General features: G+C 38.6%; 1 protein-coding gene across 10 annotated transcripts in view; it reads left to right on the plus strand.

Annotated features, from left to right (window-relative positions):
- The window catches only part of LOC105468166 (coiled-coil domain containing 150), a 95192-nt gene that overhangs the window by 66253 nt on the left and 4841 nt on the right, over positions 1 to 24098 (plus strand). For 9 of the 10 annotated variants that reach the window (XM_011718215.2, XM_071073117.1, XM_011718214.2 and 6 more), the window contains 6 exons: positions 8011 to 8118; positions 14345 to 14473; positions 15316 to 15485; positions 16394 to 16487; positions 17328 to 17497; positions 22011 to 22137. In XM_011718215.2, coding sequence (XP_011716517.1) covers positions 8011 to 8118; positions 14345 to 14473; positions 15316 to 15485; positions 16394 to 16487; positions 17328 to 17497; positions 22011 to 22137 — 798 coding nt within the window. Of the gene's footprint in view, positions 1 to 8010; positions 8119 to 8939; positions 9576 to 14344; positions 14474 to 15315; positions 15486 to 16393; positions 16488 to 17327; positions 17498 to 22010; positions 22138 to 24098 lie in introns of those variants that run through there. The other variant, XM_024788618.2, reaches the window with a different exon arrangement.

Here is a 24098-nt window from a genome sequence, read left to right on the forward strand (position 1 = left end):
TTTGCTCAGAATGATGGTTTCCAGTTGCATCCATGTCCCTGCAAAGGACATGAACTCATCATTTTTTATGGCTGCATAGTATTCCATGGCATATATCTGCCACATTTTCTTAATCCAGTCCATCATCTATGAACATTTGGGTTGGCTCCAAGTCTTTGCTATTGTAAATAGTGCTGCAATAAACATACGTGTGCATGTGTCTTTATAGTAGCATAATTTATAATCTTTTGGGTATATACCCAGTAATGGGATGGCTGGGGCAAATGATATTTTTAGTTCTAGATCCTTGAGGAATCACCACATTGTCTTCCACAATGGTTGAACTAGTTTACACTTCCACCAACAGTGTAAAAGCATTTCTGTTCCTCCACATCCTCTCCAGCATCTGCTGTTTCCTGACTTTTTAATGATGGTTATTTTAACTGGTGTGAGATGGTATGTCATTGTGGTTTTGATTTGCATTTCTCTGATCAGTGATGATGAACATTTTTTCATGTGTCTGTTGGCTACATAAATGTCTTATTTTGAGAAGTGTCTGTTCATATCCTTTCCCACTTTTTTTTTTTTTGAGATGGAGTCTCCCTCTGTCACCCAGGCTGGAGTGCAGTGGCCAGATCTCAGCTCACTGCAAGCTCTGCCTCCCGGGTTTATGCCATTCTCCTGCCTCAGCCTCCCGAGTAGCTGGGACTACAGGCGCCCACCACCTCGCCCAGCTAGTTTTTTGCATTTTTTAGTAGAGACGGGGTTTCACCGGGTTAGCCAGGATGGTCTTGATCTCCTGACCTCGTGATCCGACCGTCTCAGCCCTCCAAAGTGCTGGGATTACAGGCTTGAGCCACCGCGCCTGGCCCCTTTCCCACTTTTTGATGGGGTTTTTTTTTCTTGTAAATTTGTTGAAGTTCTTTGTAGATTCTGGATATTAGCCCTTTGTCAGATGGGTAGATTACAAAAATTTTCTCCCATTCTGTAGGTTGCTTGTTCACTCTGATAGTTTCTTTTGCTGTGCAGAAGCTCTTTAGTTTAATTAGATCCCATTTGTCAATTTTGGCTTTTGTTGCCATTGCTTTTGGTGTTTTAGTCATGAAGTCCTTGCCCATGCCTGTGTCCTGAATGGTATTGCCTAGGTTTTCTTTAAGGGTTTTTATGGTTTTAGGTCTAACATTTAAGTCTTTAATCCATCTTGAATTAATTTTTATATAAGGTGTAAGGAAGTTTCTGCTTTCTACGTATGGCTAGTCAGTTTTCCCAGCACCATTTATTAAATAGGGAATTCTTTCCGTGTTTCTTGTTTTTGTCAGGTTTGTCAAAGATCAGATGGTTGTAAATGTGTGTTGTCATTTCTGAGGGCTCTGTTCTGTTTCATTGGTCTATATCTGTTTTGGTACCAGTACCATGCTGTTTTGGTTACTGTAGCCTTGTAGTATAGTTTGAAGTCAGGTAGCATGATGCCTCCAGCTTTGTTCTTTTGGCTTAGGATTTTGCAATGTGGGCTCCTTTTTGGTTTCATATGAACTTTAAAGTAGTTTTTTCCAATTCTGTGAAGAAAGTCATTGGTAGCTTGATGGGGATGGCACTGAATCTATGAATTACCTTGGGCAGTATGGCCATATGGCAGTATGGAAGAACAAATGTTCTTCCACTTGTTTGTGTCCTCTTTTATTGCATTGAGCAGTGGTTTGCAGTTCTCCTTGAAGAGGTCCTTCACATCCCTTGTAAGTTGGATTCCTAGGTATTTTATTCTCTTTGTAGCAGTTGTGAATGGGAGTTCACTCATGATTTGGCTGTTTGTCTGTTATTGGTGTATAGGAATGCTTGTGATTTTTGCACTTTGATTTTGTATCCTGAGACTTTACTGAAGTTGCTTATCAGCTTAAGGAGATTTTGGGCTGACACAATGGGGTTTTCTAAATATACAGTCATGTCATCTGCAAACAGGGACAATTTGACCTCCTCTTTTCCTAATTGAATAGCCTTTATTTCTTTCTTTTGCCTGATTGCCCTGGCTAGAACTTATAGTTGAATACAGTTGAACTTACTATGTTGAATAGGAGTGGTGAGAGAGGGTGTCCCTGTCTTGTGCCAATTTCAAAGGGAATGCTTCCAGTTTTTGCCCATTCAGCATGATATTGGCTGTGGGTTTTTCATAAATAGCTCTTATTATTTTGAGATAACGTTCCATCAGTACCTAGCTTATTGAGAGTTTTTAGCATGAAGGGTTGTTGAATTTTGATGAGAGCCTTGTCTGCATCTATTGAGATAATCATGTGATTTTTTTGTTGGTTCTGTTTATGTGATGGATTAAGTTTATTGATTTGTGTATGTTGAACCAGCCTTGCATCCCAGGGATGAAGCCAACTTGATTGTGGTGGATAAGCTTTTTGATGTGCTGCTGGATTCAGTTTGCCAGTATTTTATTGGCAAAATACTGGATTCCTTCTTTTTCTGTATTTTGGATTAGATTCAGAAGGAATGGTACCAGTCTTTGTTTGCCAGTATTTTATTGAGGATTTTCACATCAATGTTCATCAGGGATATTGGTCTAAAATTCTCTTTTTTTATTGTGTCTCTGACAGGCTTTGGTATCAGGATGATGCTGGCCGTATAAAATGAGTTAGGTCGGATTCCCTCTTTTTCTGTTGATTGCGATAGTTTCAGAAGGCATGGTATGAGCTCCTCTTTGTACCTCTGGTAGAATTCGGCTGTGAATCCGTCTGGTCCGGACTTTTTCTGGTTGGGAAGCTATTAATTATTGTCTCAATTTCAGAGCCTGTTATTGGTCTATTAGGATATTCAACTTCTTCCTGGTTTAGTCTTGGGAGAGTGTTTGTGTCCACGAATTTATCCATTTCTTCTAGATTTTCTGGTTTATTTGTGTAGACGTGTTTATAGTATTCTCTGATGGTAGTTTGTATTTCTGTGGGATTGGTGGTGATATCCCCTTTATCATTTTTTTATTGTGTCTATTTGATTCTTCTCTTTTCTTCTTTATTAGTCTTGCTAGTGGTCTATCAATTTTGTTGATCTTTTCAAAAAACCAGCTCCTGGATTCATTGATTTTTTTGAAGGGTTTTTTGTGTCTCTGTCTCCTTCAGTTCTGCTCTAATCTTAGTTAGATTTTGAATTTGTTTGCTCTTGCTTCTCTAGTTCTTTTAATTGTGATGTTAGGATGTTGATTTTAGATCTTTCCTGCTTTCTCTTGTGGGCATTTAGTGCTATAAATTTCCCTCTACACACTGTTTTAAATGTGTCCCAGAGATTCTGGTTTGTGTCCCAGAGATTCATTTGTTTCTCAGAAACAAAGAGCATCTTTATTTCTGCCTTCATTTTGTTATGTACCCAGTAGTCATTCAGGAGCAGCAGGTTGTTCAGTTTCCATGTAATTGTGTGGTTTTGAGTGCGTTTCTTAATGCTAAGTGCTAATTTGATTATACTGTCGTCAGAGAGACAGTTTGTTGTGATTTCTGTTCTTTTACATTTGCTGAGGAGTGCTTTACTTCCAACTATGTGGTCAGTTTTGGAATAAGTGTGATGTGGTGCTGAGAAGAATGTATATTCTGTTGATTTGGCGTGGAGAGTTCTGTAGATGCCTATTAAGAAAAGCTGAGTTCAAGTCCTGGATATCCTGGTTAACCTTCTGTCTCACTGATCTGTTGAATATCAACAGTAGGGGGTTAAAGTCTCCCACTATTATTGAGTGGGAGTCTAAGTCTCTTTATAGGTCTCTAAGAACTTGCTTTATGAATCTGGGTGCTTCTGTATTGGGTGCATATATATTTAGGACAGTTAGCTCTTCTTGTTGAATTGATCCCTTTACCATTATGTAATGGCCTTCTTTGTCTCTTTTGATCTTTGTTGGTTTAAAATTTGTTTTGGCCGGGCGCGGTGGCTCAAGCCTGTAATCCCAGCACTTTGGGAGGCCGAGGCGGGCGGATCACAAGGTCAGGAGATCGAGACCACAGTGAAACCCCGTCTCTACTAAAAATACAAAAAATTAGCCGGGCGCGGTGGCGGGCGCCTGTAGTCCCAGCTACTCAGGAGGCTGAGGCAGGAGAATGGCGGGAACCCGGGAGGCGGAGCTTGCAGTGAGCCGAGATCGCGCCACTGCACTCCAGCCTGGGCAACAGCGTGAGACTCCGTCTCAAAAAAAAAAAAAAAAAAAAAAAAAAAAAAAAAATAAAATTTGTTTTATCAGAGACTAGGATTGCAACCCCCGCTTTTTCTTATTTTCCATTTGCTTGGTAGATCTTCCTCCATCCCTTTATTTTGAGTCTGTGTGTGTCTCTGAACGTGAGGTGGGTCTCCTGAATACAACACACTGATGGGTCTTGACTCTTTATCCGATTTGCCAGTCTGTGTCTTTTAATTGGGGCATTTAGCCCATTTACATTTAAGGTTAATGTTGTTATGTGTGAATTTGATCCTGTCATTATGATGTTAGCTGGTTATTTTGCCCATTAGTTGATGCAGTTTCTTCATAGCATTGATGGTCTTTACAATTTGGCATGTTTTTCCAGTGGCTGGTACTGGTTGTTCCTTTCCATGTTTAGTGCTTCCTTCAGGAGCTCTTGTAGGGCAGGCCTGGTGGTGACAAAATCTCTCAGCATTTGCTTGTCTGTAAAGGATTTTATTTCTCCTTTGCTTATGAAGCTTAGTTTGGCTGGATATGGAATTCTGGACTGAAAATTCTTTTCTTTAAGAATGTTGAGTATTGGCCTCCACTCTCTTCTGGCTTGTAGAGTTTCTCCAAGAGATCTGCTGTTAGTCTGATGGGCTTTCCTTTGTGGGTAACCCGACCTTTCTCTCTGACTGCCCTTAACATTTTTTCCTTCATTTCAACCTTGGTGAATCTGACAATTATGCGTCTTGGGGTTGCTCTTCTCGAGGAGTATCTTTGTGGTGGTCTCTGTATATCCTGAATTTGAATGTTGGCCTGCCTTGCTAGGTTGGGGAAGTTCACTTGGATAATATCCTGAAGAGTGTTTTCCATCTTGGTTCCATTCTCCCTGTCACTTTCAGGTACACCAATCAAACGTAGATTTGGTCTTTTACGTAGTCCCATATTTCTTGGAGGCTTTGTTCATTTCTTTTTACTCTTTTTTCTCTAAACTTCTCTTCTCACTTTATTTCACTAATTTTTCTTCAATCACTGATACCCTTTCTTCCACTTGATGGAATCGGCTATTGAAGCTTGTGCCTGTGTCACATAGTTCTCATGTCATGGTTTTCAGCTCCATCAGGTCATTTGGTCTTCTCTACACTTTTTTCTAGTTAGCCATTTGTCTAATTTTTTTTCAAGGTTTTTAGCTTCTTTGCGATGGGTTCGAGCATCCTCCTTTAGCTCAGAGAAGTTTGCTATTACCGACCTTCTGAAGCCTACTTCTGTCAGGTCGTCAAAGTCATTCTCTGTCCAGGTTTATTCCATTGCTGGCGAGGAGCTGTGATCCTTTGGAGTAGAAGAGGCACTCTGGTTTTTAGAATTTTCAGCTTTTCTGCTCTGGTTTCTTCCCATCTTTGTGGTTTTATCTACCTTTGGTCTTTGATGTTGATGACCTACAGATGGAGTTTTTGTGTGGATGCCTTTTTGTTGATGTTGATTCTATTCCTTTCTGTTTGTTAGTTTTCCTTCTAACAGTCAGGTCCCTCAGCTGCAGGTCTGTTGGAGTTTGTTGGAGGTCCACTGCAGACCCTCTTTGCCTGGGTATCACCAGCGGAGGCTGCAGAACAGAAAATATTGCTGCCTGATCCTTCCTCTGGAAGTTTCATCTCAGAGGGACACCCGCCTGTATGAGGTGTCAGTTAGTTGCTACTGGGAGGTGTCTCCCAGTTAGACCACATGGGGGTCAGGGACCCACTTGAGGAGGCAGTCTGTCCATTCTCCGAGCTCAAACACCATGGATGGAGAACCACTGCTGTCTTCAGAGCTGTCAGACAGGGACGTTCAAGTCTACAGAAGTTTCTGCTGCCTTTTGTTCAGCTATGCCCTGCCCGCAGAAGTGCAGTCTACAGAGGCAGCAGATCTTGCTGAGCTGTGGTGGGCTCCACCCAGTTTGAGCTTCCCCGACTGCTTTGTTTACCTACTCAAGCCTCAGCAATGGCGGACGCCCCTCCTGCTGCCAGGCTGCTGCCTCACAGATCGTTCTCAGAGTTCCGCACTAGTAGTGAGCAAGGCTCTGTGGGCATGGGACCCGCCGAGCCAGGTGCAGGACATAATCTCCTGGTGTGCCATTTGCTAAGACTGTTGGAAAAGCGCAGAATTTGGGCAGGAGTGTCCCGTTTTTCCAGGTACCGTCTGTCAAGGCTTCCCTTGGATAGAAAAGGGAAATCTCCCCAACCCCTTGTGCTTCCCAGGTGAGGCGATGCCCTGCCCTGCTTCAGCTCACCCTCCATGGGCTGCACCCACTGTCCAACCAGTGCCAGTGAGATGAACCAGGTATCTCAATGGGAAATGCAGAAATCACCTGTCTTCTGTGTCGGGCACGCTGGGAGCTCCAGCCTGGAGCTGTTCCTATTCGACCCTCTTGCAACAGAATAGCCTAAAATCAGTATATTTAAGATGGCATGCTAAATAGGTGCATTGGAGTTACATATGTTAACATGGATGAATCTCATAAAACAATACTATATACTGTTTAGGGATACATATAAATTTATTTTTTAAAGAATAGGAATGATACATTCAGCAAAATAGTTAACCGTAGGATAGAAGGAGATTTGGTTGGGATAGGCTACACAGAAGCTTTCAATTTTAATGGTAATATTTTTTTTAAGTTCAGTGGTGGATAGATGGGATGATGGCATATATGTCTGAATGATTTCCAGCACTTTTTAAATTGTTTTTAAACATTTGTCAGTTTGAGTTCTTTGGCTTCACTCTAATTTACCATTGGCCCCACCACTTAACCAGGGATTTCAACATTGTGTTAGCTGCCTGGCTCCTATAAGCAACTGCATTTGTGACCTTAATTTAGAAGTTAGGTGAGTGCTTGGTTTACTTTGTTTTTTTACAGTTAATTTATTGTTGAACTATAGCATATATACTGAAAAGTACACAGGACACAGCCTGATGAATTTTTTATAAAGTAAATATAGCAATGTGATCAGCACTCAGATCAAGAAACAGAACATCCCCAACACCCAGTACCCTCTTCCAGTAACTGTCACCCACAAGGCCAATTAACCATCCTGATTTCTAACACCCCATTCAAATTTTAACAGTTGCTGAAAATGTCCAGTAGCTACAGTGAAATAGATGTTTGCACTCTACAGATAGGAAACAAGATATTGAGAGATGGAACAGTTGATTTAAATAAAATTTTGGATGAAAATTTTCCTTATTTAGGGGTAGGTTCAGTAACGTTAATTGTTGTGTGTGAAGCGTTCGGGGATAAGAGGAAGCAAATGTGGAAAAATGCATAATTTGGAGATTTATGAGTATATATTAAATGATTTTGTCCTCAAAAATGGTAATTTTCTTTAAAGAGAGACTTGTGAGTATTGTCTTTGTGAATTAGTTTTAAGATATAATTCAACATGTAAGAATTCCATCAACTTTTGTCATTTTGTGTCAGTGAAACACAAGACTGTATGCCTGTTCACTCCCCCTCCATTCTTCTGGTCTGATATGTCTGCTTCTTGTATATTGACAGTTCTAATTATACACATTCAGAAGGGTTTTGAATGCCAGGTACCACAATTCAAATATATTAGTCACAAATTTTTGAATTATATTAGCCACAAAATTCATGAGTCATGTCCATTTGGAGGCCGATAAGCACTAGAAACCAAAGGAGTTATCTCAGCACATTTAAATGGCTACAGAGTCTACATTATTTTTTGCATGATTAAACTTGGGATTGCTTTTTGCAAGTTTTAAGGATTCTCTGGAATTTTTTTTTTTTTTTACAACTTGACCTTTTTTCCCCCTTCTGGAATATATAAATATGTGTAAATATATATGTTTAAATGTCTTTTTTTTTTTTCATTTTTTTCTTATTTTTGTTTTTCCTCTAGATAAAAGTTAAACAGCTAGAAGAACAAGTACAGTCTTTTACTGACACCAGCTTACAGAATGATCATCTACGCAAGATGAATAAGTCTCTACAGACTAAATATGCTCAGGTGTGATTAATATCTACAAAAGCGGATTGCTGCTATATTTCATTTTTAAGAAATTGTTTGATGTCTTTTTCCCCACTTTACCATAGAATCCCAGAAAGATAAATATCCTGTCACTTGACTCAATTTAACAAACTTTTTTTCAAGCACCTAGTACATACAAGGTTCTGGTAAGCCTCAGAAATTGTAAAGATACCTGAAGCAGGATTGAGACATTCAACTTGCTTATTATAGTTAGGAAATGTACTCCATAAACTTTATTACGAATAGAAAGTTATACTTTTCAGAAAAATAGATTGTATTACTGAACATTCATAGGGAGCATGATTATGAGTAGAAGCAGTGAGAAATGCTTTCATAAAGGCAGTGCTTTTTGAACTTGAGCCTTACAAATTTTGGCAGTTGTGAGGAACAAGTATCCTTGTTTTTTTTGAATTAAAGGCAAACTCAGAACTCAGTGCCAAGAGGGTACACCTGCAACAAGCAGATGCTCATCTGAGAGAGGTATTGGTAATGAAAGTGCTTACTTGTCAGCATGGTGGCTCTTGAGGCTAAAAGCCTTTCATAGGTCACACAATATTTTAACAAATGAATAGAAAAAGTTAAGCAAGATAACAAAAACATTTAGTGAAGAACATACCTCAGGAAGGTGTTACCAGAAGAAAGTGACTCATTTCAATTATTTACAAATTTAGCATGCATATCATTAGGTTATTTTTTAAATTGTTAACTCTTAATAAAAGCATATTAACTTCTGTGTCTATGATATTTGTGTATCTATACTCCTGGTAACCAAGGAACTAAAATATGTTTTCAAATGGAATACTCATAGGGTTCTAACCACTTGACTCTGCTGATGAGTGATGAGGTCACAGAGTTGTTAAAGGGCCTCATTAGATGCGCTCTCTAACAGGGGCTCACTGACAGGGAAGTTGGCGTAAGGTCTGTTTCTTTGCTGGGTCATATTTTACAGTGTGATCTTTTCACTCTGAAAGCGGAGAAACACATTTTCAAATATATTTTCCATTACGGCTCCTTCTAGAACACTGTGTTGTTTCTCCTAGTAAAGTGGCTATTCCTTGAAAAATAACTATAGGTTTAGCTGATTTTATTGTTTTTATTAATAATTGATGATGCCTTTAAGAAAAAGAAAATCTCCAGAGAGGCCTGCATCTTCAAAATCCCCTGAAATCTCTAGGTCCCATGTAAACAGTATAAAGGAGAGAACGTCATCAGTTGGGTTGCCTAGTGTTATTCCAAACTCTACACGCCGTGTGAGCTTTGCACCTAACCTGCCTTCTGTGAAAACATCTCAGGATATTGGAGACTCTAGGATCTCTCTAAAGACTCTTTTGAATGCTATTAAAACCATGGAGGGAAGACTGGAAGGCAAAATAGAGATTCTTGCCTCAAGACCTTTAGTAAATGATGAATCACCAAATTTTCTTAAACGGGACTCGGTAAGTGAAGACCACAAATTAAATCTTCAGGAAATTTTAAATGTATACAAGAATGAAGTATTAATCCAGAAAGATAATGCTTGAAGATATGAGTAACTAGGAAATAAGGTTCTTCACAAACAGAAAAAAGACTAATATAGATTGAAACCATTATCCTAGCCATCACATAATTAGTTTTAGACATCGAAAATTTGACATAACAGTAACTACTGAGTTTTTTATATAATTTTGATTTTTTTAAAAAAGTCAAAATTTCTACCTAATCTTAACATTTGAGCTAAAATGCTTGGATAAAGCCTCATTTTCAAATAGAAATAAATTAATTCAAGAAACCCCAAGAAATTTCACATTGGAAAATATTTTCTTGAGAAAACTTATTAGAGCATTCTTCTTTATCTGATATTAGAAATAGAAAATACTGTAGCTTATCTTCTAGAGTGGGCCACTATTACCGGAAGGAGGGCTGTGAGTGTGAGTTGTCCAGGTCCTTGGCGTTTTGAACAAAGAATTGAACAAAACGCACAAAGTGACGAAGGAAGCAGTGAAAGCAGGGATTAAAGCGATGAAAACTCCATAGGGTGTGGAGTTTTCTGGGTTTCAAGTTTACAAAGTTTTCTGGGTTTTAAGTACGCCTTTTGAGGTCCCTATGGATTTGGCCTGTGGCTAATTAAAGGCTGAGGTGAATTGACGCCCTATGCTGATGAAGGGATGGCCCATGCTCGGCCTGTGGCCAATCCAAAGCACTCTCCCTTTCCATCTGAGACATGGTGGAAGCGGGAGGAGTGTAGGGAGAGTAGTAACCTTTGATCCTTTGCTACTTGCTGGGGAGATGGAGTTTTTCCTTTTGGTGTAGCTTTTGGAAGTTGGTGTTAATTGGATTTAGGTTCCCTGTCCCCAGACCCAGGTGTTTTCTTTTCATCCAGCTTTGGGAAGTCAGCAAAAATTGGCCTCACTTTCGCTGTCCCCAGACCTTGGTGTTTTTCCTTGATTCAGCTTTAGGAAATCAGCATGAATTGGCTTTAAGTTCCCTGCCTCCAAACCCTATTCTCCTGCCTCACTACTACTTAGATGTCCTCTGTAAACATCTAGTGGCACTTTTGCATTTGTATGTGTGTGTATATACATACTGATAAATATACACTTTAAAAACTGGTAGAATTTTAAAAATGATATTGTATACTTTTCTAGAACAAAATTCAGTAGATTATCAGGACCTATAAGTTGCCATCCTTTGCACTTTTCTGGGATCCTTTTCTGTAGAAAAAGTTAAGTATTTTAAATGTTACAGGTTCAAGTTTAAGGATGTTTTATGATGTTGAGGTAGATGTGGGGAAAAGATATCCTCCTTTGTTATTATTGGGATTATGAAACAGTACAACTTCCTATGGAGGGCAATTTAGCAATATTTATCACAACTTTGACCCCACAGTTGTCCTTCTAGGACTTTTTCCTACCAATATACTGGCTTGTACACATGACATAAATACAAGGTCACTTACTGAAGTATTGTTGGCCAATAGCAACAGAGGAAGCAACCAAAATCTCATCAATTAGAGACTGGCTAAATAATAGTTCGTATCCATAATTTTGCAATACTGCTTCAAGATATATACATATATAAAATTAGGTTTAAACAATAAAAGTTCAGAAGAGTATATGTAGTATTTTACTATTTGGATGTAAAAGAGGTGGGGAGATAAAGAATATATACATATGCATTCACTTGTATAAGCATAGACTGTCTAAAATGACCCATAATAAAATGGCAACATTATTTTTGAGGAAGGAAACTGGGTGGCTGGGATGTTTTTCACTTAATCTTTTCATACTTTAAAAATAATGTGGATGTACTACCTATCCAAAATAGTTTTATGAATGTTTTCTTTTCAACAAAACTGAAAGCAGAGAAAAGATAGTCTTTTCAACAAATGGTGCTGAGATAATTGGATATCTATATGCAAAAATAAAATATCTTTGCTCCATACCTCACAAAATATATAAAAATTAAAATGGATCATAGATCTAAATGTAAACCCTGAAACTGTAAAACTTTTAGAAGAAAACGTAGGAAGAAATCTTTGTGATCTTGGATTACACAAAGATTTCTTGGATTTGATATCAAAACCATGATCCATAAAGGGACAAAAGCGATAAATTGGAGTTTATCAAAATTGACAACTTATACTCTTCAGAAACATGAAGGTAATGAGGAGACAAGCTACAGACTGGGAAGAATTATTTGCAAATCACATATCTGATTAAGGCCTTGTTTCCAGAAGGTATTAAAAATAATTTTTAAAATTTAAATACTAAGAAAACCTAAGAAAAAGAATAGGCAAAAATTTGAACAGATAATTTCTTCAGCAAAGTTATGTGGCTGGTAAGTGCTTGAAAAGAGGTTAAGCATCAGTCATTAGGGAAATGCAAATATAATCACAGTGAGACACTACCACACACCTATTATTAGTACAGCCACTTTAGAAAATAGTTTGGGAATTTCTTTAAAAGTGAAACATACTACCACCATGTGACCTAGTCAGTGCACTACTAAGTATTCATCAAAGACAAATGAAAGTATGTCTCCACAGAGACTTGTACACAGGTGTTCACAACAGCTGTATTGGTAATAACTTAAAACCGGAACCAACTTAAGTGTCCACCAGGTGAATGGATAACTAAATTGTGATGCCCCTACAATAGAATACTAAGCAACAGAAAGAACTGTTGATACATGCAGCAGATTGAATGACTCTCAAAATAATTACACTGAGTTAAGTTATTCCAAAAAGAGTGCATACAATACAATTCCATATAAAATTCTAGAAAATATAAACTAATCTATTGTGACAGAAAACAGATCAGTGGTTACCTGTGAGAATCAGTAGGAGTGTGGGAATAGAGAGAGACAGAAGCGGGGAGATTACAAAGGAGCTTAAGGAAACTTTTGGAGATGATGGAAATGTTTGTATCTTAATTGTTTCAAAGTCTTATGCATGTGTCAAAACTTATCAAAATGCACACTTTAAGTATATGTAGCTTATTGTATGTCACTTATACCTCAGAAAAGGTGTTAAAAAAGAAAAATCATGTATTACCTATTCAAAAATGTATTAAATGTTTAAAGTAACTTTTTCTTTTTTTTTTTTTTTTTTTTGAGATAGAGAGTCTCGCTCTGTTGCCAGGCTGGAGTACAGTGGTGTGATCTCAGCTCGGCTCACTGCAACCTCTGCCTCCTGGGTTCAAGCAATTCTTGTGCCTCAACCTCCCAAGTGACTGGGATTACAGGCTCCCGCCACCACGCCTGGCTAATTTATTTTTTATTTTTATTTTTATTTATTTATTTATTTATTTACTTGTATTTTTAGTAGAGACGGGGTTTCACCACGTTGGCCAGGATGGTCTCCATCTCCTGACCTCATGATCCGCCCACCTCGGCCTCCCAAAGTGCTGGGATTATAGGCGTGAGTCACCATGCCTAGCCTAAAGTAACATTCTTGAAAGGACAGAACTGTAGAAATAGAGAACAAATTACCGTACATCAGTGTAGTGTGGGAAAGAAAAGAAAACAAATTAGTGGTTGCCAGAGTACAGGATGAGTTTTTGGAGTTTTTGGAGGGAAGCGCGAATACAGAGATAGCACAAGGGAATTCTTCTTCTCTGGTAATGGAACAGTTCTGTGTCTTGACTGTGGGGGTGGCAGTCATGTGAATATGTAAACAGGATCAAATTGCATGAAATTCTGCATACACATGCACATGCATACACACATAGATGAATGAAGGCTGAAAAAATGGCAAAAATGGAAAAATAAGTAATCTAGTTAGTCAAGTTAACAATAGTGTATGCATGTCAATTTCCTGGTTTTGATGTTGATCTACAGCAATATGAGAAGTCAGCAAAAGAAGCAGGATGAAGAGGCCGGGTTTGGTGGCTTACGCCTGTAATCCCAGCACTTTGGGAGGCTGAGGCAGGCAGATCACATGAGGTTAGGAGTTCGAGACCAGCCTGACAAACATGGTGAAACCCCTTCTCTACTAAAACTACAAAAATTAGCTTGGCGTGATGTTGCACACCTGTAATCCCAGCTACTTGGGAGGCTGAGGCAGGAGAATCGCTTGATCCCGGGAGGCGGAGGTTGCAGTGAGCCCAGATTATGCCATTGCACTCCAGCCTGGGTGACAGAGCAAAACTCAGTCTCAAAAAAAAAGGATGAAGTATACGTTGGACTCTGCACTGTTTTTGCAACACCCTGTGAGCCTAAAATTATCAAATAAAAAGTTTAAAAAGAGTAATATTTAAAATAGTATGATTATCTGAACTGATGGTGTGGCACTACCAAAACTGTTTCAAGGAGGTTCTAATACTGTACTACTTCTAATTAGGATTCATTCTGCTGTAACACTCTTTTCTTGACCATATTTAGTACTTATACATCTTGGCTTTTATAATGTTTGTACATTTATATTTTCAAAAGGAAGCTAGTCTCATAATAATTTCTTTCCCACTTTACATCTCAGCTTCATAGATAGTCTTATTCTCCCTATTCTTGTGTTTTCATGGAGATTAATATATTAGGTTTGTCTATGTTTATTCACGCAGATATTTTTATTGTAGTTTCCTTTAAAGAAATAAGCAGCTAATAAAGATGGGTTTTATTTATAGTAGTGAATAAATATATTTAAACATTTAAAATTTTGTTTCTAAATTTCTATGTCTTATTCTAGTCACTGATTTGTGATGTTATTTATTGTTTCTTTTTTCCTACTTAGGTGAAATCTATTCTTGAAAGAAGTAAAGAGGAGCTGTCCCGAACAGTGAAGTGTCGTAATGCGGCCCTGAAAGAGAGTCAGAAGTTGAAAGAAGACCTCGAGGCCGTGGAGGACAGGGAAAACAAGAAGGCAAGGAATCAGTCCCTTCTGACCGTCTGTCATTGAGAAGAAGCACTTACGAAATCTTTCATGAGCCATATGTTTTGCTTTCTTGCTTCCATTAGTAAGAAAAAGGATTGATCAGGGGAAGATTTCTTTTTTTAGAGAAAAGATAATTTTAGAATAGTTTAAATTTTTTCCCTTAAAAATACATTATATATATATAAAACTTTCAATGTTTTTTTTTAACTTTGTCTTAAATACTCAAAAGAGAAAGTTCTAATTTTTTCTATTGAAACACATCTGATCTTGGTAATAATAACCTTTATAGTTATGTTTTATTAATGTGAGATAAGATTTCTGTGATGCTTTCTCCTTAACAGTGTGTGTGTGCTTAGTGGGAATAGAGGTCACATCCCAAACTTCTCTTTGTCAGCAAGTGCTAGGTTTTGTCTCTCTGAGGAAGGCTGTGAGTTACCTCATTCTTCAGCAGCTTCTGCTTTTTCTTACAGTCTTTTTTTCTCAGATAATTCTAATGCATTTCAGATGTATTATTCTCACTTGACCCCATCAGAAGTCAGCTGAGAAGCCAGCCTGGCACCACCTCTGTGCTGGTTAATGTGTATGCTGTAAAATGACCATAGTTGGGAAGCTGCAGAGTTCACCATAGGATCTGGGGGTCAGCTTTTCTTTTTCTTAACAACAACTTAAGAAACCACCTAAAAATAAAATATACTTTAATTATTCCCCCTAGCATCCTACTGTGTCTGCTTGTCTGCTTTCCATACTCTTTCCTGGGAGTAATGAGATCCACAAGCAGAAGAGTAACCAGAAAGGATCAAATGTCTTTGTGTTGTTTCATTTTCTGTTAGGTGGGAAACTTTCAGCGACAACTGGCAGAAGCTAAAGAAGACAACTGCAAAGTCACAATCATGTTGGAGAATGTCCTGGCTTCTCACAGTAAAATGCAAGGTGCTCTGGAGAAAGTACAAATAGAGCTTGGGCGGAGGGATTCAGAGATTGCAGGCCTCAAGAAAGAAAGGTACCTGTGTTTTTTTCCTGTCATTGGTATTGCTGCATTGTACTAAGGAGCAGTGTCAAGTCAATAAATGAAGTCACTTTATGTAGCTTCCTTTACAAAAAAAAAAAAAAATTGTAAAATGATATGTTTAAAGAATTACTAAGTTAGAGAAAATTTAGAATTAGAAATAAATATTATTTCCAAAAATTCAAAATGCCCCTATTGTGTAGTGATGTGAAGGAATTTCTAGACTATATATCCTAGAAATTCATTAGCTATACTGTTGTTTTACCGTTGCTTTTTGCACCATGTAAACCTAATTCTGTTCTTGCTTCTACAGAATAGTAATTGTCAAGATAATGGAAACTAAGTACATACTTTAGTTTGAATTAATTATCCATTTATTACTATCCTGTTTCAAGATTAATAATTATTGTAGGTAAATCATCCTGAGAACCACTTCTTGCCATGTTTTATAAGTAAATTCCTTCATAGAATGTTTCAAAAATTAAATAAAATTTCCTTTTATTAATAAAAATTTATTCCTCAGAATAAACGGTCTGAGTTTAATAGGGCATATTGCCTCTATGTTATGAGAGAACAAGTGAGTTTTCTTTTTTCTTTTTTTACATTACATGTTGTTTATCTTTTAAAAGTTGCCTTTGCATTTTTAAAAAGTCAAGGGAATGTTATTAAAAATACTATTCACAATAACTTTATAAGTGGCTATTATATGTAGATGCAAAAATCTCAACAGCAAGCCAATCTTTGTAAAGGCAATATATTTTTTACTAGTGACATTTCCTAGTGATATATACGTATGATGCTATTTGAGCTTCTTAGAAGAAAAGTGTTCTGTAACTCCCAAATGATATCATTCCTAGATGATTCTTTTCTGTAGTCACTCTTTTTGTGCTTTTTATTTTTAGGGATCTCAATCAACAGAGGGTGCAGAAGCTAGAAGCTGAAGTGGACCAGTGGCAGGCCAGGATGCTTGTCATGGAGGACCAGCACAACAGTGAGGTTGGGGCCAGGCTTTAAAAAATGATAACATTGATATGTTTAGTTTTACTGGGATATTACTGTTTTGGGGAAAATGAAGTGAAACAATCAGGTAAATGTTTTTTTCAATCAAGTCTGAGTTTTGCACAGTGACATATCTACAAATGGGGAATTGACCTGTCTTACAATGAGTCACTTATTGGCAAACCAGTACCACAATAATGACTAATCTCTTTGTCTTATATGGTCTACATTTTTATTCATTTATTAATGCACAAAAAATTTCAGAAGTTAATGGGCTTAGAAAATATAGTCTGTCAGAAACAGCTTGAGTGATCCCACTATTAATAAGGAGTCACCTACACACACATGTGCTCACAGGTATATGTACATACATGCATACGTATCTATACACACATATGTAAAATACACATGGATAGTTCATAAATAAGGGTTTTTTTTCCTGTAAGAATCTATAAGGAACAGTGGACAGGTTTTTTCTTCAAGGGAGTGAGACCAGAAGGTCATAGGACCAGGAAGGGGAATTTAGTTTAAAATTTAAAAAATTAGGATAAATTAAGCTGGGTCTGTTTTCCAAAGCTCTCTGGTGACCAGTGGAGCATGCCCTTCCCATTGCCTTCTAAGTGTTTCCTGAGCAGTGTCTCTAGTAAGTTCTCATTCATATATGTATATACATATACATATATATATTCCAGGCACCTGGAATCTTTGCTTGTGGTTCCAACTAATTATTGTTTCGGTGGCACTTGATGATAGAACGTGAGGAGTGTTTACGCAGTGTTATGGACTTCTTGCATCTATCTGTTACAGTGGAATTGAAAACATGCTTCTCTCTTTCAGATTGAATCTCTACAAAAAGCTCTAGATGTAGCTAGAGAAGACAACAGGAAACTTGCTGTGAGTCTGGAACAAGCTCTCCAGACAAATAATCATCTGCAAACAAAGCTAGATCACATTCAAGAGCAACTGGAAAGCAAAGAACTTGAGCGACAGAATTTGGAAACCTTCAAGTAAGAGCAGTGTAGTCACAGTAAAATTAGGGAAGCACCTCTGGAGGAGTAAGTCACATTCACATAAATGGCTCATTCACATAAATCAGTTAAACTCTTTTCTCGTACTTTGCCCTAGTACTTCCAGCAGAGCCATGTTAAGAACCAGGCATAGCTGAGCACCAGCAGATAATAGCTGGCTAGAGCATGATCATTTGACTCTCCTTCTCAGCTCTTCCTTCATCCACTATCTAGCTGCTGCTTTACTCAAAGGTTAAATGAAAACTTAAAGAATATTGATTAGAAGGGACATTTGCATGTTTCCATGAAGGCTTTCCTATTAACAGCTTATATGTCCTTTAAAGACATGATTTAGACAAGAAAAAACATCAGCCTGGGTGGAATGACTCCATCTAAACAGATGTTAAGCCATTAAATGTTTTCAGTTTTGACCCGAGATTACTTAGATCAGACCTATCCAGTTCAGGTCAAATGACTAAAGTTTTGCCTTAAATTATACCTAGGTAAATATTTAGATATTAATAGCATCCCATGAAAATTTATACTTAAAGGAAATGCAGTGTGCATGTAGATCTTTATTCCTTTATAAATATTTATTTATTTATTTATTTATTTATTTATTTATTTATTTGAGACTGAGTCTTGCCCTGTTGCCCAGGCTGGAGTTCAGTGGTGTGATCATGGCTCACTGCAGCCTCTACTTCCTGGGCTCATGCAGTTCTCCTACCTGAGCCTCCTGAGTAGCTAGAACTACAGGCATGTATCACCATACCTGGCTAATTTTTTTTTTTTTTTTTTTTTTTTTTTTTAAGAGATAGGGTTTCTCCATGTTGCCCAGGGTGGTCTCAAACTCCTGGGCTCAAACAGTTCACCTGCCTCAACCTCCCAAAGTGCTGGAATTACAGGCATGAGCCACTGTTCTCAGCCTAGATACTTGTTCTTTTCAATTAGTGAGCATGTTGATACAGGAAAGAGGTATAAGCTACAGCAGAGATGGTATTTTCCAGATATATGATCTCTGCAAATTTTATATTCAGCTGAAATGTTACTGCCTTAAGACCGTTCCATATTGTGTTTATGTAGTTGTTGGCAGCAGCATTTAAAACTCTCCAATGTCAGTTTAGGTAATTATGATTTAGACGGCTAGTAATTGTTTCAAAGCCTGAAAATTATTTAGTGACTATAAAATGTAGTCCCTGCCACTACTGCTTCAAACAAACAAACAAAACCAAAGGAGAAAAAAATATGGTTAGGTCATTTACAGGAAAAGTATGAGGTGAGAGTTAGAGGTCTCCTTGCAGCATTTGCTTCAGGATTTACCTTTATGCCACTGCTTATGATAATAGTTTGTATTTTCATCAAAGATGAATCATGCTTCTTTACTTGAGATCTTTGAACCTCCTGAAATCATATGCAGAACTGTATTTATCAGTGCACAGGGTTAGGAAGACAGAGCAGGTTTTGGAGAACTTGTTGGGTTTTAGGTACAGTTATTTAATTTAGACTTAGAACTGTAGGCTTAGTTCTAAGAAGAGGCTACTATTTGGAATTCATCTCCATAAAGATAAAAGCTAAACGCCGGATGTGGTGGCTCACACCTGTAATCCCAGTACTTTGGGAGGCAGAGGTGGGTGGATCATGAGGTCAGGAGATCGAGACCATCCTGGCCAACATGGTGAAATACCCTCTCTACTAAAAATACAAACCTGGGTGTGGTGGTGGGCGCCTGTAGTCCCAGCTACTTGGGAGGCTAAGGCAGGAGAATCGCTTGAACCTGGGAGGCAGAGGTTGCAGTGAGTCGAGATCATGCCACTGCACTCCAGCCTGGGTGACAGAGCGAGACTCCATCTCAAAAACATAAAAAGATAAACGCTAAAGCTTTGGTGTGGGTTAGACTGCCATGGGAAAAGTATATAGAGAGAACCAAGGTCAGAACTTGGAGATGTGCTGCATTTCAGGTAGAAGGTGAACAGAGGCCACAGAAGGATCCAGAGAAGGAGCATTTAGTGGAGGTAAGGAAAGAATCAGTAGAATGTAGTATCACCAAAGTCAAACACAAGTGAGTCAGATGCTGCACAGTCAAAGAGACCAGAGAGGAAGCCACTGGGTTTTGCAACAGGTATCTACCAATCATCCTCCAGATGGCCAGTTTCTGTAGATACAGAAGATCACAAGGAGTAAGTGATTGATGAGGAAAGGCAGGCAAGGAGGACAATGGTGAAGATAAAGAACGTCAGATAGCAGCTCAAGAGTATAACATGAAGAAAAGTCATTCTGTTGCTGTCCTGTTTTTGGAATGGGAGGAACTGCACCATGATTAAAGATGATGGGAAAGAACTCGATTGAACTGGAGAAAGAGGGAGTCGAAGCGGAAGGCTTATCTTTAAAGATGAGGTTGGATATTTCTTCCTTTGGGACTAGAGGGAAGCAGAAGCTGGGTGAGTCTTCAGAAGACTGTTGAGGAGGCTGATTGGTAGATGGTCTGCGATTTTCCTTAGGAAAAAAAGAGCAAGATGAATACATTCTAGAGATGTGCTGTATAACATAGAGCTATAATGAACGACACTATATTGTATGCTTAAAATTTGAGAAGAGGGTAGACCTCATATTAAATGTTCTTACCACAGTAAAAAGAAGAAGAAAGTAAGAGTTGAAGTTGAAGTGCTATGTGGGGGTTCAGGGCAGAGGTAGAGACTTGAGAGAAATTTTAAAATTTATAGTTAATAAAAAATTTAATTAAAACTAAAATTTAGAATTTGAATTTTTAGAGCTAGATGATGACAATAGTTAACATCTGTTACATGCTCATGATATGTTGGGTAATATGCTAAGGACTTCACATGCATTATTTCCTTTAGTACAAACTATTACCCTATGATGGTGGTTACTGTTATTATTCCCATTTTGGACATAAGGAGACAAGCAGGGGAAGGTGGTGTACCATACTCAAGGTCAGACATCATCTTACTAGAGCTGGGATTAGGATCCAGGCAGCAGCAGGCTGACTCCAAAACTTATAGTCTTAATCATTTCGATATAAGCACAATAAATTTAAAGGCAATTTAGAAAGTTATAAGAAAATCAAAATACAGCACTGTAAAAATGATGGTTTTGTTCCCTTTCTATATCTCCATGAATTTTTTGCTCATTTTTCAGATTGAGGTGGATATGGGGAGGAGTGTGGGAATGTAAGAAATAACCACAATTATATCCAGTAACTTTAGGATCTCCATCCCTTTATGCTGTGCCTTGAGGACAGGTGTCAGCAAATTTTTAGATGTGATGACCAAAGTGTATTGATACATTCCTGCCTGGGGTACTGGAGGGACAGTTGAAGTTACCACCTGCAAGTCTCATGTAGAGACCAAGTCACTGAATGCTGCTAAGTGGAGAAACTGAATCCATTAGTAGATGTGCTTTTAGAGACACATGGAGAACATGGATGTATTATACAAATAAGAGCAAGAGATGGTCAGGAGGAGAGAGGGGGGAAATGAAGATGATTTCATGGCAGGGAAGGCTCCTATCCTTTGAGAAAGAACCAATAACTCGAGTAATCATATAGTAAGTCATTATCAGCTGGATCAGAGAATGTTAAAGCTGGAAGAAGCCTCGTAATTGCTTAAATCCATTTGGTCCTTTTTGGAGTCACTTATCCTTTTAAAAATCAGAAGCTATGGACTCAACTACAATCCCTCACACACACACACATTTTGCATATTATTTCCGGGAATTCCAGCATCCTCAGAAGATTAATCATGGGTCTTGACCAAGGAGTTCAAGTTAGGAATGCTGATCTAATTTAAGGCTCTCAGTTTAAAGATAAGGAAACAATATTATTACAAGTTAAAACTTGAGTAGTAAATAGCTGCTAGCAAAAAGACATCATCTTACTAGAGCTGAGATTACAATCCAGACAGTAGCAGGCTGACTCCAAAACCCATAGTCTTAATCCCTTTGCTAAAATAATGGTTTTGTTTGAAAAGACAAAGGCAAGAGAAAAGACAAAAGCAAATATCTCTTAAAGTATTTCTGCTTCCTCCAATATTTTTCTTTGATGTGAGTTTTTTACTCATTTGGTTGGTAAAATGAGTTAATTGTTTCTCAGCCTCCTAAATAGCTGGGATTACAGGCGCCCACCACCATGCCCAGCTAATTTTTGTATTTTTAGTAGAGGTGGAGTTTCACCATGTTGGCCAGGCTGGTCTCAAACTTCTGACCTCAGGTGATCCACCTGCCTCATCCTCCCAAAGTGCTGGGATTACAGGCATGAGCCACCTTGCCTGGCCTGTTTGATGATTTTTACGTAGAATTAATGTTTTTTCATGCTACAGGTAAGTTCACTTCTTTTTTCTTCTGTTAATGAGCTCCAAATTAGGTTCACCAGGCTACTGAAAGGCTGCTTGTTTATAAATCACATACCTTTTGGAGAGTTGCACACTCCCCTCCAAAACTTTCTTACCTCCTAAAATGATTTCTAAAGGTGACTTATCACCTCTCTTCTTCAAAACAGAGACCAGATGACTGAAGAGTCCAAAGTGGAAGCAGAATTGCATGCTGAACGCATAGAAGCCCTAAGAAAGCAGTTTCAAACTGAGAGAGAAACTGCAAAGAAAGTGGCACAACGGGAAGTGGCTGAGGTATAGAGTCATGAGGAAAGTTTCTCTCTTTGTGAATGCCTCTTAGGAGGAAAAGCAGCTCTGGGATTTCAGAGAATGGCTGCAGTTGGCCTCTGACTCCTCTCGTCCCCCTTTGATCAGCAGGCCAGATGTAATTAAGACCGCTCTGTAAAGCAGCACACAAGAAAAAAGTTTCTGACAGAATTCTCTGCCCAGCAAAGGTGTGCCTTGGTGGGAGATTTTCCATCAGAGAGTGATAAGTGAGAGGGATAGAGGAATAAGGAGACTGCCATGTGATAGACAGAAGAGAAATCATCTGTCTTCTCAGTTCACTTAACTGGCATCTATTCTGCATCTACCATGTCCTGAGAGACACGGAGAAAACAGTAGAAGATATGGTCCTGCCCTAGTGTGTGCCAAATGACCCTTGTTTGGGATCTCCACTCCGGACATGAGACAAATAGGGAAAACATCAGAGAACTTTCTTGGGTAGCAGAGGCTGTGTACAACTTTGAAGGAATTCGAAGTAAGAGAAAGTTTATTTTAGGCCATTTGGTTGATAGAAGAAGGGAAGCTTAATGAGAGTACAGGATTGAGACTAGCAGAGATGGCAGGACTGGACACCTTACAAAACTGGCCAAGCTTACTTACAAAAATGAACAGGACATGCAAGCAGATGAAAAGTAGCCTCTGTTGATTAGAGCAGAGACTTTGGGAAATGTTAGAGAAAGTGTTAGCTTAAATGGGACCACCTGATGGATGGCCTTAGTTATAGAAATGTTGGATGTGAACTCAGGTAGAAATGGAGCACTATGGGTTTCTGAGCAGGGGTTGGTATGATAGAAGCATAAGTTTAGGAAGGTTAATGTAACAACAGAGGACAGTAGAGGATAATGAAGAGAAACTGGAGGCATGGAGACTCAAGAAAACTATAACCGTTAATTTGAGTATTAGATGATTAGGGCCAAGCAAAGTAGTTCAGTTGAAAATAGAAAACAATTAAGTCAGAAAGCCCATTTTAATAGAAAAATCATCAAACAGGCCGGGCAAGGCGGCTCATGCCTGTAATCCCAGCACTTTGGGAGGCTGAGGCAGGTGGATCACCTGAGGTCAGAAGTTTGAGACCAGTCTGGCTAACATGGTGAAACTCCATCTCTACTAAAAATACAAAAATTAGCTGGGCATGGTGGCAGGTGCCTGTAATCCCAGCTATTCAGGAGGCTGAGGCACAAAAATCGCTTGAACCTGGGAGGTGGAGGTTACAGTGAGCCTAGATGGCGCCACTGCACTCCAGCCTGGGTGACAGATGGAGACTCCGTCTCCAAAAAAAAAAGAAAAGAAAAGAAATTATCAAACAGACATTAAATGTTGTATCCTGGAGAAGGAGGGATTAAAATAATTCCTTGGTTGGCATGGCTGGTCTGTGTTTCACCAAATTTGTTACATTTAGTAGTTGCAATTGACAGATGATTCACAAAATCAAACTCAAATAATGGTATATAAAACAATTTTGTGAATTGCAAAGCACTATATAAATACAAATGTTATAAAAAGCAAATTCTTTTTATAGAAGAATTAGGGAACATAAAGGTGTGCTAAATGTAGAAATGTACCTTTAGTCAGAGATCATCGTTAAGAATACTTACAGCCGGGTTCAGTGGCTCACGCCTGTAATCCCAGCACTTTGGGAGGCCGAGGTGGGGGGATCACGAGGTCAGGAGATTGAGACCATCCTGGCTAACACAGTGAAACCCCGTCTCTACTAAAAATACAAAAAAATTAGCTGGGTGTGGTGGTGGCGCCTATAGTCCCAGCTACTGGGGAGGCTGAGGCGGGAGAATGGCATGAACCTGGGAGGCGGAGCTTGCAGTGAGCTGATAATTGTGCCACTGCACTCCAGCCTGGACTACAGAGCGCAACTCCGTCTCAAAAAAAAAAAAAAAAAATACTTACAAAATGAAATCCTTTGAAGAAGGATCAGT

Source organism: Macaca nemestrina, chromosome 11, assembly GCF_043159975.1.
Source record: "Macaca nemestrina isolate mMacNem1 chromosome 11, mMacNem.hap1, whole genome shotgun sequence".
Classification (NCBI taxonomy): Eukaryota; Metazoa; Chordata; class Mammalia; order Primates; family Cercopithecidae; genus Macaca; species Macaca nemestrina.